Below are 18,734 nucleotides of genomic sequence, written 5' to 3'. Positions count from 1 at the left end.
AGGAAGACAAGCAGCCTCATACATATGAAGAAAGACTTAGGAAAACTATGGATACTTCAACAGTCATTTGAGACAGCTTGGAATGAGATTTTGTGTGAGTTCCATGACAGGTAGGAATTTTGTTATATATGTTTTGAGATGAAACTTAGAAAACACTGTTGATCACATTCCCTTTATGCAGTTTTTGCTACTTGCTTAGTCTTTGTGTGAGCTCATTATACACACACACTGAAACACTTTCTGTCTGTTTTTTTTTTCCTTTCTTCCAAGCCTCCCTTCCTTCTTCTGTTATGCTTAACTTACTTGTCCCCCTTTTTTCCAACTGCTGTTCCCTGTCTGACCTGCCAAATGGAAAAAGGCTATTGCTTATTATAACTGACAGACTATTGGTAGGTGGTAGATTTTGTCCAGAGGAGAGTGACGTTGACTAAAAAGCACTGCAGAATACACCCAGGGCAAATGCTTTACAACTGAAAAATACATAAAAGCAGCTAAGATGTTCTCTAACAAGTTTGCTTAAGCTTTGGTGTAGGGCCTGCAAAAGTCAAGTCATGTAAAATACACATTCTGGTTTATGCAGTCCAGAAATACACACAATGAACTTGCTTTTCTCCCTTGACTGCTGGCTTTTAACTTCAATAAAAAGTTTTCCTAAATTAGCAGTTCTATCTTCCCGTTACCTATTTCTGTCACTATTTTATTTAGTTGTAAACGCTCAAACTTTCTAATCTGGCTGAAATCAAAAGGGGGCAAAATCCAGATTCAGTCACCAAAACAACTAGCCTGATTATACTGGGGCTACTTCTGTGTCCTGACAATCTTCATCGCGCATTTCTCATTAGACTGCTGGTTTATTTTAGGTTGGACAAAAATGAACCCTATTCTCTTCTGTTTTACATCAGCAAAACCCAAAAAGCTGTTGGTACAGCACCTTTGCAAAACAACTGAACTAAGACTCAAAACTGTTATCTTTACATTAATGATGATATTTTTCCTTATACCCTGGAAATAATGCATGGAGGCAAGTGCCTCCCTTTTCTATTGCCTCTTCTTTAGTGCCATTTCTTGCCTACACTTTTCTTATTATGTGCCCATCTCCTTTTGTTGCTCTTACTTTCAGCCCACCTAATTTTTTATATGTACCTGTATCATCAGAACTTGTTGTAACAGTAACCAGGTGATGAAGTGAGTAACATTCAGGCTAAGACCAAAAGACCTAGTAACTGTATTGTTCCTTAACTTTCTGTGCTACATACAATATACACGTCATGGCTACAGGAATTCAATAATATTTTTGAATTCTGCAGGTTGCTCTTTTGCTTTGAAAAAATTGTCAAATCTACCAAAGGTAAAAGGCATATTTTCTATTCTTTAAGACAATAGCATAAAATTTGGCAAATAGCAAATTTAACACAGATCCAGTATCTCCACGTTTATTAAAATATAAATAAATGAGGTTCTTCCTGGGTGCATCTGCATGAGACACTTACTACAGTTGCTTAATTGGCTACATGAGTGGTGCTATTAGGCTGCAGTGAACTACTTAACTCTACTGTAGGATAGTACTGCCCAGCACAAGTACTATTCTACAACAGAGCTATTTACTCCACTGCAATGCATGTGTAGATGGTGACCGGGGCTGGCTGGGGCATAAGGGTACTACAATGGGGGCTTGCCTGCCAGCTAGCTCCAAACTGTAGCATCCTTGGGTCCCAGCCAGCCCCTCTGCCACACACTAAGCCAGAGGGGAGCAGCTCCGGGCTGGCAGGCTAACCACTGGGACCCTCTGCCAGCTGATGCTGTGCCATCCCAGCTCAATGTGCTGCAATCATGGGTGCACGTGAAGGTGCTGTGTGTGAGAGCAATAAACTCCAGCATGAACTGTACCAGAGTTTATTGCTTCACATAAGTATCATGTATAGATGTGCCCCCTGAGAACTAAACGTTCTCCTAATTGACTGAATACATCTGATATAATGTTTCAGTCATTTTCAATTAATTTAATCTTCTAATTTCAGATTGCTCTTGTTACTAGATTGGAAAGTTTGAAGGCACTGCTGAAATGAACAATGCTAGAAGCACAAATGTTAGGGTTTTTTCCCTTAAATGAGAAAGTGCTTTTAATAAATTAAACCCTGGTGCTGGTGAAACAAGCAGCTACCTATCTGGAAATGAGCACCAAGTGTCAATAACCAAAAACAAATAAATGAAAGAGAACCCAAAAAATGTAGGATTGTTACCTATGTTGTGAAAGATAGAGCTAAATTTGGTGAAAAAAAGCTGATGAGATAAGACAGCTGACATTATCTTTTTTTTAGACTGACTTACAGTAACTAGTGTTCAACCAGTTTGGTTTTTATATGGCCTTGATAGATATATCAACTACAGCAAATGAATCTGCTTTGCAAATAGAAACCATTACCTTTTGTTGACTGTGAATATGAAATGGAGTTAAAAAAAAGAAACATACCATGTTCACACAGAACACAAAAAGAACTATATCAGGGGCATCAGGGAAGGTGGAATACTATAACAACACATATTATTATTGTTATATTATTCCACCCACCTTAATGGAGAACCCTTCGGTGTAGCTACTCCATAGCCTTTCGAATCCAGATTTCCTCCCACTTTCATGGTGTCACAAGGTTTTCGCTGTTCAATGTATTCGTTCATGGTGGACTCCAGGAGGAAGGCAAACTTGCCCTTGGATTTACGGACACGGGCTACTCCCTCAGCTGTAGTCCGGGTGAACACTGATGGCTCTGCAGATTTCATGTAGGTCCACATCTTTTCATATACTGCAATTTTTGATCTCTGGAAAAGATTAAAAAAAAATTAGATACATGCACCAAAAATGTCAAAGCATCAAGCATGTCACAACTCATAAGAGAAAATGACTTAAATTTTATCCTTCAGGTCACTGATGTTTAGTTAATTTTACCTTGATATGAGATTTCCTTTAGCTGCTCAGCTTACTTAAAAGAAACAAAAAATAACAATAGTAATATAACAACAAGCATTAATGTAAAGCTTCTAGTGGCCTCTGGGAACCTTAATAAAATAATTACAGGCTTTGCCCTGAATTTTCAGCTACCCCAGTCAGTTTACATTGTTACAGTGGTATAAAAGGGTGTTAAGGAAATTATGTCACTAATACATGCCCCTAATAAACTAGTTGGGCAAAACAGCTCATCCACAAATACTGGATTGAACCCTGAAGTCTTACTTAGGTTTCACGCTCTCTTCAAACTCTCTTGAATGTTCTGCTTTAGTAACAGCTGAGTAGGCACTCTGTGATATAACATACAATATATAATATAAGCAATGGATTCAGACAAACAAAATATTTTTTAGATTTGCTTTTAAACATATGGTCTATGCTGTGGGTGACAGAGTTGTGGAGTTAGTGACCCTTATCCTAGAGGGTCTTATATCCTATCATTTCAAGATTTTAATTCCATGGCCCTAAAATAGAAATGTATAGCTCATTATGCAGATCTGTCTCACCAGTGAGTCTTTTCTTTGGCAATCCCTCACAGTTGAGGATGACTGTCTTATCTGTGTGTCCAAAGATGGCTGTGATGCCTATCCAGGATCAACAGACTTGAATGCAGCTTGGACATGCGTTTCTGTGTGGGGTGGGTAGCGCTGGATTCTTGATTTGGTCTGTGACATGCTGGTTCTGCCACTCCTGCTTTTCCATCTCCTGTTGTTGTTAGGTTTCAATGTACTGAGATCCCTATGACAGACTCTTCCTCCATTTGGGGAGGTTCTGGGTGATAGTTTCCCACAAGTTGACACTGCTGTTTTAAGTTGGCCTTAAGGATGTTCCTGAAGCTCTTTCTCTTCCCTCTTGAGCGTATGCCTTGGCTGAGCTGGGAAAATAAACTTGCTTCAGGAGTCTGGAATCAAACATCTGGACGATAGGCTGGGCCAATGACATTAAAGTCATTAAATGTCCTCATTAAAGTCAGATGATCATTGCCTCAGTACTTGTGGTGTTGCTAATGTTGGTGCATCTATCTTCCCACTGAATTTGGACAATCTTCCACAGGAAACACTGATGGTATTTCTCCCACAAGTTTAGATGTCTCTTGTGTGTTGTCTATGTCTCTGTTCCATGCAGCATGGTGAGGCTCATGACTGCTTGATAAACTATAAGCTTGGTTTTGGATCTGATGTCACAATGTTTGAATACCTGTTTCTTTAGACATCAAAAGGCTGCACTTGCACATCTGAAGCAATGTTGGATTTCTTTGTCAATGTTAGCCTTCTGCGAGAAATGGTTTCTGAGGTACAGGAAATACTCATGGTTCTTCAGAGTCTCATTGTGGGTCTGGATCACCAGAGCTGAGGACTGTCCATTAGGAGCTTGTTGGTGGAAGACCTTAGTCTTCTGAATGTTAAGTGTCAGACCCATCTTTTTGTATGCCTTGGTAAAGATGTTGATGATTGCTGAAGCACACACTACAGCATCATCACTGTACTGGAGTCCAATGATTGAGGTAAGGGTAGTCTTGGTTTTGGCTCAGAGTCAGCTGAGGTTAATTAGCTTACCATCCATTCGGTAGTTTAGCTCTGCTTTGGCAGGAAGCTTGTTGGTGGTCAAAGAATATTGAGAAGACTGTTGGAGTGGTAACACAGCCTTGCTTAACTCCCATTTTAACCTCAAAGGCTGTGTCCAGACAAGCATGGATGTGTGCTATGTGGCACCACAGACCCACCTGTGGCACTACGCACTGCACATGGAGTTTTTTTTGACTGCAGGAGATCCCAGGGTCAAAAAAACCCACGCTGAAAAAAACAAGGTAACATACATGGCGGCAGTGCGCGCTCCCCAGAACCGGAGTCTGGCCAGTCAGAGCCATGCTCTGGCTGCTGGCCAGGCTTTCTGCTGTGGCTGCAGCCCTGGGAGACCCCAGGGACCCCAAGTAAGGCTGCTGGGACCAGCAAAGTTCCTGGCCCCAGCCACCCCTACCCCACCCATAGTAGCCTGCCATACACCAGAAAATGTGTAGCACGAGTCGTTCCCCAGGGACAAGTAGCAGTGTCCCTGGAGAAACAAACACCCATGCTCATCTGGATGCAGCCAAAGGGATCTGTGATAAATCCATTACTGAGAATCACTGCTCGCATTCTGTCATGGAGCAAGCAGAGAATGGTGTCAAATTCTAGTGGGCATTCATACTTCAGAAGGATCCCCCACAACATTTCTCAGCTGACATTCAAAACCTTTAATGAGATCAAAGAAGGCCAGGTAGAGACGCTTATTTTGGTCCCAGCATTTGTCCTGCAGCTGGTGTACTGTGAAGATCATGTCAATGGTGCCTCTGATGCCCTAAACTCATGCTATAGATTCTGGGAGGAACTCTTCAGCAAGTGGAAGGTGATGGTTCAGGAGGGTTCTCACAATGATCTTTCTAGGGTGGACAGCAAGGCAATTCTGCAGTCAGACTTGTCTTTTTTCTTGAAGATTGTCACAATCATGGCATCTTTGAGGTTGTCTGGGATTTCTTCATCATTCCAGATCTTTAAGATGAGGGCATGAAGCAGTGATGTGACCTCTTCTCCTTCCTGGTTAAAGATTTCAGTGGGGATTCCATCTGTTCCAGATGCCTTGTTGTTCTTCATCTGCTTGATGGCTTTCCTCACCTCATCAAAGGTTTGAGAGATTCTGAGATCTTCTCTGGATATTGCGGGATGGAGTTGAAAATACTCTTGTCAGCAACAAAGTCTCAATTGAGAAGGTCTTTAAAATGCTCCTAACAGGCATTGATGGCTCCTCTTTCCTTGATCAGGTCTCCTCCATCCTTAGGTTACAAAGGTGTTGGGTCTTTGAGTGCTCAAACCAGAGATGGCTTTGGCGGCACTGAAGAAACTGTGGGTGTCAGCAAGATGTTGAATCTCCTTATCCTTGTCTTTCCATCATTTTTTCTTCATATTGTGGATCCTCATTTGGACCTCTGTCTTGGCTTGTTGGAGATTCAATTTCTTTTCCTTAGAGTTGGTATTGTTTTGCAAGGCACAAAAGGCTTTGGGCTTGCAATCAATCAACTCTTGGATCCCCTGGTTGTTCTCATCAAACCCGTCTTGATGTTTTCTCACAGGGAATCCAAGTGTCTCTTTACAGGTGCTGCTGGCAGTAGCCTTGAGGGTACCCCATGTGCTGCTGATACTCTCCCTCAGCATAATTACAAATAAGAATGCTCATAAATAGATTAAAGTGTCACTTGTAAATATTATATCTTGAGAAAGAAAGAAAAAAAGGTGGATTTTTCTTGGAACCTGTGGTGTTGAGATTGTTGTCAAGATTCAAGCTTCACATGCTTGCTATTCACATTCAATAGCTCTATCCATTAATAATATGGATGCCTCTAGTCAAACCTAGCAAATGAACAACTCTTAAAACATGGCAGCTGAACCTAACGTTGAGTTATTTAGAAGCACCTATGAGCAATCTCTTCAGTGTGGAAGGAGAAAACTCTTTTTAATGAAGGTAGAAGTTTGTCATACTCTTGATCCAGCTCTCATTTGAAGCAGTAAAAATTTAAACTGAAGCAGAACTATATTTTTGGGCTTGATTCTGAAAGATATTAAGTACTCCTTAGAAGCACTGAACAGTCTAAGGCACCATTCACATTAATTACACAAGCATATGTTTCACCTTAAGTCAATGAGACCTGCATACATGCCTAAGGGCACATTTACACATGTGCTTTGATGTGTAGTGGGGTTACTATTTTACTGCACATTAAAGTGTTGTGTTAAAAACCATGCTATTATGCTAATGCACAATAAAATAGGGGACTGCACATTAAGCATCACTTCAAAAGTATGTGCTTGCATTACTGTGCATTAGGGCAGCCTAATGCACATTTATTTAGTACTTCACATTGGATGTACTAAATGTAATGTGCATTAGGAAAGCTCATTAATGCACATATAGATAAGCCCTAAATATTTTTCTGAATAGAGCACTGCTGAAGCAAGTCCTCAAGTTCCACTGACCTCAGTGGGAGCTAAGAACACTAAACCACCTTGCACCTTGTTCTATGGTAGGCAGAGTAGGTAGAATTTAGTAGAATTCACAGGAAAATCTACAATTAGAGCTGTGAGGATTTACTTAAATTAAATTGGTTTAAAAAGGTTGGTGCTGAATTTCTGTAGAAAACAAAGCAAAACAAAAACCTCCCTAAAGCCCTTATCTGTACTAATTACTGGATGGCTGTTGTGGTAATTAGAAATTAACTTGGACACCAACAAGATACAAGCTGCATAGGAAACATGTAAACATCCCCAGTATTAGAATATTTGTCAAGATTTGCTAACGAGGAGAATTTAGCCACCATTGTCTATTGGAGATATCATGTGAATCTCTTTGCTGTTTTCACTTTGTACCTATGAATCTTTTTACCCTTCATGGGAAAAAAAATACTGAGAAGTAAGCAAATCAAATGATCACAATTACCTATAGAGCTAGTCACATTGACATAACAAAGTCCTGTTCTTTTAACCCTGATTTCAATTGCACTACCATATGGTATGGTAAGTATGGGGTTACTTTATATCTATACCATCATTACTGGAAGTAGAATCTGTTTCTGATTCACTAGTCTATTTTTCCAATTTTACACTGGTGTAATGCTACCAATTTCAGGTATACCAGCTTAAAATCAAAGAATAGCAGTGGTTAATCAGACATCACCTCAAGAATGCTGAAATTGTCCCACCTACTTCCACTTCCGATCATTTATGAAGTTTTAACAACCATACTGTAGCTTCTTCATAAAGCAAAAAATAAAATAAAGGTTTCTCTGCTTAAAAACTAAAACATGCAATAAACAATGAAAACATATTATTTTGTCACAGGAAATCAGAATCCAACTGATTAGAAAGGGTAACTATTTTTTTTAAATCATGCTTTAGATTCTTTTTCTAGAAGGCAGAAGACAGGGAACAGATAAATGAAAGAAGTCACACTCTACACGAGAGTACTGTCTCTAAAAGAACACCAACCCCTTAATTCTCAGCTCATTAATTTTTAGTGTTACCATTCAATATGTAAATACCAAACTAGAAGGAAAACCAAACAGAAAATCAATACATTTTCCATACTAAAGTATGATCAAAACAGAAGTGATTCAAAATTATCATACTTAATACGACAGTCTGTGTTGCTTTTAATATAGGTCCGATCTCTTCAAGAATAACTGGAATTTGGCTTTCTGTCTTTGAAGCACGTTGCTCTGAAAATGGGGCTTAACAGCATCCAAAGGAGCTTTAAATTTTACTTAAAAAATATGGGTTTTTTTTCTTTTGTTGTTCAAACAGCAGTAAGGCATCCTGCAAACCCAGTTAGAGTTTCTGACATATAGATCATAAGTCACTGTCCTTTTTCAGTGAGATGCCAATCATTACTAAACTGTTACCAATAGCAATAAGTCCCAAAATGGTACGAAATGTTCTTTTTTTTTTCTCACTCTTTATAATGCAGAACTGACCTGAACAATTGGCATGGTCCTTTAGCATTTATGAAGGCTGGAACTAAATGGCTGGAGATAAATTTCTGCATTGTTATGCAACTGATACGAAAATGCTTGCATGGTGCTGGAAACGTGCTATTATTTTCCCTATACTTCCTGCTAAGAATTTTTAGAAATAAATGCTATATCATTAACAATTACGGTACAGTTCCATAGATCAGAACTCTTTTGAAGACAAGTCATTGAATACAGTTTAAAACAGAGAGATCCAATTAGTTTAGGCTTGTTAAAGCCTTGCAATTAGATGTGCAATCAAATTTCATTTTCTGTGGTTAGTTTTAATTTGTTTGCTTTTCTGTTCTAAAATACAGGGAAATTGTGGAGACACAGCTGATTTCCTGTTTTTCTTTTAACTGTAGATTAAAATGAAAGCATGATGGCCACCAGAGAGGGACTCAGAAATACATTTCCTTTTAAGAATGGATCCTGTCATTTCACAAAATACAGACCTCACACAAAATACACTAGTCATCTTTGTAGCCTGATCAGAAGAAAAGACAGAAGTGCTGTGCCTGAGACTGGTTGCTTGTTTTTACATCAAAGGAGCTGTCCTTATTACTTCTAAATATGAGTTTGTTGAAGTGTTATGGAAGCCTGAGAAAAGCAGCCTCTTTTTTATTTTCAAATCCATCCTGAAGTTTTGTTCACAAGAACAGATTAAATATTGGACATACAAAGGAATGCAAACTGTTCAGACATGTAGTTAATTAATTAAAATGTATGTAAATCTGTTCTATCCTCCGTTACTTATGTTTTTAACTATTTTCACTCTGTTAGCTCAGTTAATCAAACGACTCATTTATGTGTGTGTGTGTGTGTGTGTGTGTGTGTGTAGGCCGAAAAGGTGATAACCAATGGACTGAACCAGAAATCTCCAGAATTAAAAGTATGTCTCCCCATAAAATGAGCGTAAGGGACAGAGTTTACAGACCAAGCACATACTACATAGTGCCCATTAGCTTACATCCTTAGCAAAAGCAAATGAAACTAATTCTCACCGTGCAGGTCCTCAGCACTTCAAATCCCAGATGACTGCAGAGGTGTAACAGGGCAGCGCTGTACCATGGGCAGTGGTGCTGCATGGATTGGGTGGTGGGGTGGTTGGCTGCCAGTTGCAGTAGCTGTTATTTTTGTGTTCCCTTCTTACCCAAACCTGCCCTTGGGGCTACTGTCTTGGTTGTACTCCACATAGCTATGCTATTGCAAGACCATGATAACCCACACCCTGGCCCACATCAGAGACAGAAAGAGACCACCAGGTTTTGAAACAAGAGTTTCTATTATTTGAGCTAAAAAGTGAGGCTGTGGGTAAAATGACAGTGACCAAACCAAAAACTAACAATAATAAAACATCTGTATAAACTGTTCTAAAATATGTTGATATATTTTTTTCTGTAAAAAAGTCTAACTACCATATAAGAATATTAGGGCTGATCAGTAGTTATTTTTTCATATTCCTGGAATGATCCTCTCAAGGGTTTAAGAAACACATTTATGATTTGTTCAACATGCTGACCTAATTGATAAATTTCCATTTGGAATCAGTGGTCAGGGCTTTTGGGGAATAACTTGTCATCTGATAGCACCCTCTCAATTAGATTTATTGAACAGAAATGAATGTTCCAGTTTCTTATTTCTACTGGAGCCATCTTTTCCTGATCTACTAAGACCTTGCAATTAGATAACAATCCTGAATTATTTTATCTCAAAAGAAAATAACCAGCAAACAACCTCTAAGTAAAAATTACATGAAAATAGTGAAGTCATGTTCAGATGTTATGTTTTACTGGGAGAATCACTGCTCTCCTGCTAGAAACTAGGGGTGAAGACAGAAGAGCAGCTCCCCGACGCAACTCACAGTACTTTTCAGGAAGCACTATGAGTTGCAATGATCCCTTGGACTCAACATAAATTCACTGTTGGATCCAGGAGTTTGGATTCCTGCTGCTTGCTGGGAGCCTGCAGCTTGGTCTCCAAAGCAATGCCACTCTCCCCTTCACGCCTAGGTGCTGTTTTCAGAATGGGAAGTCATTCTTGGGGTCCTCCAATCAGTGCTGGAGGGTGGGGTGGGTGGATTGGAGCCCCTCCACCTCAGTGAGGGGGGTCTGCAAACCACCTGCCCCATCCACCAGCATCTGCTGAAAAAAACCCCAGACCAAACTCCCTCCACTCCCTTTCCCTGCTCCCATTCTAAAAACAGTCACAGGCTGGGAGGTCCACAGACACAAGTTACAGAATGCATCCTGTTTTGGAGTGTGTTCATCTGAATCTTCATGCAACGAGGGTTCGGATTTTCGCAAAATTGGGCCCGTATAAAGCAGCCTGCAGCTGTGCACTTTTGTTTGGTCATGGCTGTACAAAGCCTCTACAACCTGGTAGAGGCTTTGATCAAAGCCTCTACAACTTGGCTTGCTGGGGCCAGATCAGGTGAAAATTGTCACTTCTGTCTGTGCCCTATGAGCATACAAGCACTCAGTCAGCTTCTCCCAGGGGGAAACATGCCACCTCCTGGAGAAAGATTGTCTTTTCTTGAAGAAAGTTGGCACCTGGAAGATTTCCCTTGCAAGAGAAAATGTTTGGCATGGAAGAATGCATACACCCTTCCCAGCGTACTCCACGAGCGGAATATAGAAGCAGAGCAAAGCCTCCTAACACCGCCCAGACTAGGGTCCATGCTCAGAGATGGCAGCAGAACATAGCAGACTGTTCCCTACCCTATTACACAGGCTGGGATGATCCCAGTGAGAGTGAGGTGTGGGGAGTCTTTCCCTGTCAATCAACTCCTAGTCCACAGAAGAGGGACTGTGAGTATTGAAGTAGCCACTGAAAGACTATACATGAACACATGTACACTCCACCTATTGAAAAGATTTCTATGGGTGGAAATTTCTGAGAATTATGTACCAGTAGAAATAAACACCTATTCATGGCCTGAGACACACCAGTTCAGCCAGCTGGATTTCAATTGTCTTCTAGTACAGATTTAAAAAACAAACAACCCCCAAAGCATTAAGGATGAATAGTGTCCATAAGGGATGTTGTTTATTAGAAATCATTTCCTTCACATAACCTACTCCAAAAGAGATCAACTCAGGAAGGAAATCACTACATGCTACAACAACTTAACAGAGATAAATCCAGATATCTCCTCAAACATTATACAACATGTACAAAAAGACTACCAAATATTTTTTACAACATCCATCCAACATAATGTCTGGAAAAATACCTTAATAAGCAGGGATCCTGGTTTTCTATGACAAAAAACAAGTCCCCAAATTTTGGATTAAAAAAGTAACCGCAAATGAAACATCAATATATATAAACATTTTAATCACAGAAAAATTAAATTTAAAAAGTAACTCAAAATTCATATTTTTTCCTGATTAAAATGAAACACCACTAATATATAGTTATATAGATATCTATATATTAGTACAGATATCTATATATTAGTGGTGTTTCATTTTAATCAGGGAAAAATATGGATTTTGGGTTACTTTTTTATCCAAAAATTGGGGATTTCTTTTTATCAGAGAAAACCAGGATCCCTGGTAATAAAATACTACAATGCAGAGAAGTAGAATAATTTTTCCAAAGCCTCTGTCTCAAGTAATATTTCCACAATGAAAACAAATCCACTTTCAACAACACTTCATCCTGTGACAACATTAAGGAAAAGATTAACCCCCAAAAATGAAATTCAAACCTTGACTGCTATATATTGACTGTTTCAGGGAAAGAATGAACAATGAAGCAATCAACAAAAAACATCCCCACAATAACCTCTCCTGCTCAGACCACAGAATCTCTAACATTCAACCACCATATAATAATAACACCAGAGGATAACGAAGGAGCTATAGTTATTCTTAACCATGAAGACTACATAAAAGAAGCCAACAGACAACTTTCTGACACCATCTACAATGAAAAACTAGAGGAAGATCCAACTCCCCTCTTCACCTAAAACTGAAAAGCACCATCACATCATATCCATCTGAACTACAAGAAAAACTACAAAACTTGATTCCCCCACTAACCAACCCAGGGGCTTTTTACATGCTCCCTAAAATCTACAAACAAGGAAACTCAGGCAGACCTATAATATCCAACCATGAATCCAACCATGGATTCCAACCATGGAATCCTAACTGAGGAAATATCAGGTTTCATTGAATCCATCCTAAAACTTCTTGTCACCCAAAGACCGAGTTTTGTTTGAGACACAACAGACTTTCTATAAAAACTTAAAAACACAGACCACCTTCCCAGCAATACCCTCCTAGCCACCATGGATGTTATCAGCTTATATACCAACATCCCACACCAAGATGGCTTTCAAGCCTGCCTTACCTATCTGCAAGAGCAAGATTACAACTCAGAGTACAGACATAAAGATATTACTAAACTTATACATTTCATCCTCACACACAACAACTTCACTTTCAGTAACCAACATTTCCTCCAGGCCTCATAGATGGGCGCAGCTATAGGCACAAAAGTGGCCCAACAATATGCCAACCTTTTTATGACCCACCTGGAAGAAGAATCCCTTCAGAACAGCACCATCGAACTGATTCTATACCTAAGATATATAGATGACATCTTTGTCATTTGGACTGAAAATCTGCAATCTCTGATTGATTTCCGTCACAAATTCAATAATCATCACCCCTCCATCAGACTCTCTTGAATACTCCATTTCCTTTTTAGACTCTATGATCAATATCCAGAATGGTAAAATGCAAACCATCATGTACAAGAAACCCACAGACCAACATACATATCTGCACAGAACCAGCAATCACCCTAAACACACCAAGAAATCTCTAATATACAGCTGAGCCCTCCAATACCACCATTTTTGCACTGAGGAGAATACTCACAACTCTCACCTTGCTAATCTCAAAAGGGCTTTCACCCAACAAGGACAGAGAGATAGATCACACTGTTGAAAGAACCACCTGGATACCGTATAAAGAATTTCTGCAGTACAAAATGAAAATCCCCATGAATTGCACCCCATTAGTTATGACATACCATCCTTCCTTGGAACCTATACAGAAAATCCTCAAACAATTGCAACCCACACTAGAAGAAGACCCAATTCTTAAAGAGATCTTCCCAGAACCACCCAACCTAACCTTTAAACAAGCACCAAACCTTGCCAACTTCATCACCAGAAACAAACTTCCTATGGTTCAAAGCACACCGAATCAATCCAGACCATGCCGGGACAAAAAATGTAAAACCTGCCAACATATTTCCACCATTCCCACAATAACTATACCCCATAAGAGAACCATCACCATTCTTGGATCTTACACCTGCACCTCCAGAAATGTAATACATCTTATCTAGTGCACTAAATATCCTGATGGAAAATGTGTAGGAGAAACCAAACAACAAACTGCATACCGGAAGGAACACACACCAAAAATCTATCAGGCAAAAATATCCAATTACCTGTGGGTGCACACTTCTCACAAGAAAACCACTCTATCTCCAATCTCTGAGTTTTAATCCTCAAAGGGAATGTGCAAAACACCTTTCGTAGATGAGTCTACAAACTGCATATTATAAATCTACTGAATATAAAAAGTCATGGACTAAATATAGACGTTGGATTTATGGCACATTACAAGCTGCCTGACATCTGATAACCCCAGGTAACCTGTCTGCATTTTACCAGCTACATTCTTCTATCACCAGTCCAATATTCCCTCTCCTCCCCCCAATCTGTTTTACACCTTCTGTCTTCCACCCCTCTGATTCTCACTGCCATGTATTTGCGTTTTCACAGACCTGCACTTTGCATTTTGGCTTTTATTCTACCCAGGAGAGCACGCAATTCACCAGCAGACTCTCCCTATGCCTGAAAAAGGTGTTTGTACTTGAAAGCTTGCAAAGAACAATTTTTCTATTTAGTTGGTCTAATAAAAGATGTCACATCAAAGAACCTTGTCTGCCTAGTGTCCTTAAGAGCATTTTGCACTTTATAGAACACAGAGCAAGGTGATGAAAACTCCCAAGTCCTACTGACATCAGTAAACCTTAGTCTTCATTCAGCACTCCCTATTCAGAAAAGCATTTGCGCATGTATGTAAGTCTCACTGACTTAAGGTTAAGCATATATTTAAGTGCTTTGCAGAATGTGTTTGGGACTGTAGAACACCTTTTGGTGATGTCCCTGCTTTCTGTCTTCAGGCTGCTGGGGGAACAGAACTACATGTTCCTACCAAACTAATACTGGAAAGCAAATAAAAATGAATTAATCAGTTGAGACAGAACAGAAAAGATTCTGGGGAACCCCTCAGGAAAATGTGGCCCTGTGTGCTAAATTGGGTGCACAGGGTGGCATGGGACCTGAAGGCCAGGCCAAGGTGACACAGGACCTGACTGAGGCACACAGAGCCAGGTGAGGGTGACATGGACCCAATCTGGGCATACAGGGCTGGGTGGGGGCAGCATGGAGCCAGATCCAGGCAACCAGAGTCAGCCAAGGCCATGTTGGGACAAATCCAGAAATGTGGAGCATGATGCAGGGACTGGCAGAAGTAGTATGGGGTATTATCCTGGTACACAGGGCCTAATCCCAGCACATGGGGCCTGATCCAGCCTGCAGATTGGCACTGCACCACTCAGTCAGCCCATTGGGTCAAAAGATTAAGCACCACTGTACTATACATTTGTAAATCAGCAGCTTTAAAAATTATATCCCATATCCCCCAAGCAAAACTGGCCACAGTAAAATGCACAAATAGGAACAAAATGGAAGACATCATCATAGATCTTTTAGTGTTGCATATTGTTTCAGCACTGTAGGTGAAATGAATCAATAGTAAAATATTGCTTTAATTATCTGATTCCACTATTCCTCTGGGCAGTTCCCAGGCCTGTTGTGTCAGGATCAATACACTTTCCACAAATTAAAATGACTGCAAATTTCAAAAAGTGGACCTAGAGGTAAAAATGGTAACTTTGATATTGCAAAGAGCTCCAAAGAATTGTTTGTAAAGTAACATCACGTCAGCATTCTGAGCATTGTCGTGAAACAGCAGAGTTCCCTATACGGACAATGGTCCGTATACTCATGCCAACTTACTCTGAAGAATTCTTTTGTTGACCCTGAGTCCAGTGTTCCATATGCAATTTCAGTTTGTTTGGCAAGGTCTTCGGCGCTTTCTATGGGTGAGACCATTCGCTCAACAGTCAAGAAAGCAGCGAGGTTAGCAGTATAAGATGAGATAATGATGAGTGTGAAGAACCACCAAACACCTCCAACAATGCGACCTGAGAGGGATCTAAACATGAATAAGATAATGCACATTTGCCTATCTCTTATGTGAAGCAAAGAGAAAGAGAGAATGAAAGCTAGCATTATTAAGTTATTTAATAAGTAATAGCTGGTGGGAGTGAGACTTTGTACATTTAACACAGGGCTGTCCAACTTGTAAGCAGTTGGAGGCCACAAACTGCATGCCCTGCTGTGCTGCGACAAGCAATGTAAAAACACTCCTCGTGCCCTGTGCTGCACCAGGCTTTACTATGTGTGCATCTCAACCTGCTGTGCACCAAACCATGCTATGCTCCTGGGCCCCTGCTTCCCTGTCTAGCCCTGCACTGCCCTTGCGCTGGGGCCTGGAACTGGGGGGAAACCTGGAGCCCACAGCTGCTGATTCAGCCAGAGCAATTGGGGTGCTGCATCCAGCAGGAGCCTGGAGGCCCCAGATTAACCTCCCATGAGTTGGACAGATCTGGTTTAACATATTAGTGTATATTTCATTATTTTTACACAGACACATGCACAAACACATGCACAAATTATACTATATTCTAAATGATGAAGCCAACAATTGCACATATCCTATGTATTCATAGCATTATGGATATGCTGTAGTGATAATTATAACTACTTCTTAAACACAGGAAATGCTTGATAGACTACACTGCCCATGAATTATAATAGAAATGTGGTATATTTTTTGTAAATCAAAAATGAAGCACCCTGAGCTTTAAGAAGCACTTCACAATATCTGTTTTTTCATACTTCATGAGACCAGGAATACTGGCAATAACTAATACATTATACTTTCCATTTGGATACTACATTTTATATGAGAAAAATCCTTTACAAAATAACTTCAAGAAGAGCTGAGTTAGAGAAGAGCTGAACATCATTTAAAATTTAACTCATTTTAAACATCTGAGTTTGAAATATTTGCCTGTATTTAGTCAGTTAATCAGTGGCAATTGGCTCATAACAAGGCTCTAGCAACCCTGTAAATTTTGGAAAGCTTGGCTTGGGTCAAGCTCTGGAAGATAAGTTAGAAACAGCATAGATTTTATCAGACCAATGCTAAAACATTTCTTCCCTCACATACATAGATATTCTGAAAGCAGTGACTGTACAATTTAATACAGGACAAAAATGAGACATCAAATGTGAGCCAAATAATGAGCATAACTGCATGTATTTTACTACTGTAACACAATAGGCCACATTTACCACTAATATAGTTCCACTGAAGTCAATGCAATATAGGTAGTCCATTTTATTGAGCAAATATGGAATTGCTCTTGCTTTATTTACATTGTTATAAGGAAATACCAACAAAAATTAAAATATTTATAGCTTCTCTTGCCATAGCTTTAAATGGAAAAACTGAAAAGTTCTATAAATAATGAACTTCTAAAACCACAAGTAAAAGAGGAGAAGGAGGATGTTGCGCACTTTGCCTTCAGTTTTAAAGATAAAATACAGAAGTTAAAAGATTTGACACAAACCTTGGAGAAATATCACACCCTTGCTGCATAAAGGCACCCAGGGAAAACCAAAGGCTGTTGAATATGCCAAACTCATTGGGAGGCTGATCACTGGGTCCTTCTTTCCCATCCTCTGGTTCTTCTGTGTGCCATTCATAGGGGCTAAACCTGCTAACTAGGAACAGGACCACACTGACACCAATGTAGGCAAAGACTATGCACATCCAGATCTCATAGGCCAAAGGATCCAAGAAGGAAAACACTCCTGGTTTAGATTTCTGGGGCTTTTTGATCATAATGGATATTCCCAAACTCATAAAAGGCTTGGAAAAATCAATGACCTCTTCTCGTACCAAAGTGATGGTCAGAGGTGCAACAGCAATCTCTGCTTTCTATAAGGAAAAACAAAACACACATAGATGCATAGATTAATTGAATTTGGTTTATAAACATATGTGAATAGTTAATTATGAAATTATATATTTAAAATGAACAAGCAAGATGTTTAGATGTTTTCAGATGCTGTTTATATCACATTACAGGATCTCTACATTACATGACACCCTTGATACATTAATTCAACCATTTTTTTAACAAAAAAACATGGTTCTGTTTTTTATTTTTAAATATATATTGTGTTGATGACCAGCCATGTAAAATCCTAAGAGAGGTTATTTTAGGTATTGTATTCCTAAAGGAAGATAAAAGAAAGGTAGTGAGCACATAGGGCAATTTTAAGAGTTGTATAATACGGTGTTAACAGAAAACTGCACTAGAATCATAGGCCTATCAGCACTGGATGTGGTGTACTAAATAATCTATCTCAGAAAAAGCTGTAATCATATTTTCCCTGGGTTATGAGTCCGCTTTTAGTAAAGGGGTAAACATGTCATTAAATCACCACAGTGACCATTCTACACATTGTGAAAAATTTAGAAAGAAAGAAAGAAACAAATTAACACCTCTATCCTGCAGAAATAAAGGCCACACTTAGCATGATACATTGTGAGTAGTTCTATAGAAATCACTGAGATTGCTCACAGTATGTAAAGGTAAATATGTGGTTATGTCTCTGTAGAATTGGAGTTGAATATATTCATTTTTGGTATTATTTTGGATCATATTAAATCTAGCTTTTGAGGGACAGAAATGGAAAGGTATGGTGAACCCACCACAATTTCACTATAAAAGAAAACCTAAATTGAAACCAACTGTATGACTTTACCTTCATGCAGGCAATGCCTACCCTAAACAGGGCTTCTACCTCCAACAACAATAAGAATTCATTCAGGAGATATACAGGTTGTACCGGTGGGTCACTATTATGACTTAGGGCCCATTCCTTTGATACTGGACTTAAGTTCTCTCTTTCCTTTTCCCTTAGTAAGTCCAATCATGCCAGAGCTATCAAGGAACCAC

General features: G+C 39.5%; 1 protein-coding gene across 2 annotated transcripts in view; it reads right to left on the bottom strand.

Moving 5' to 3' along the window:
• Window positions 1-18,734, bottom strand: part of GRIA4 (glutamate ionotropic receptor AMPA type subunit 4) — a 383,074-nt gene that overhangs the window by 59,573 nt on the left and 304,767 nt on the right. For both annotated transcript variants that reach the window (XM_006018946.3, XM_006018945.3), the window contains exons 11-13: window positions 17,337-17,707; window positions 15,655-15,853; window positions 2,570-2,817 (exon numbers count right to left, since the gene is read on the bottom strand). In XM_006018946.3, coding sequence (XP_006019008.1) covers window positions 2,570-2,817; window positions 15,655-15,853; window positions 17,337-17,707 — 818 coding nt within the window. The remainder of the gene's footprint in view (window positions 1-2,569; window positions 2,818-15,654; window positions 15,854-17,336; window positions 17,708-18,734) is intronic.

Source organism: Alligator sinensis, unplaced genomic scaffold (assembly GCF_000455745.1).
Source record: "Alligator sinensis unplaced genomic scaffold, ASM45574v1 scaffold802_1, whole genome shotgun sequence".
Lineage (NCBI taxonomy): Eukaryota > Metazoa > Chordata > Crocodylia > Alligatoridae > Alligator > Alligator sinensis.
The sequence above is the reverse complement of the archived record's forward strand: the minus strand, read 5'-3'. Positions and strand labels throughout refer to the sequence as shown.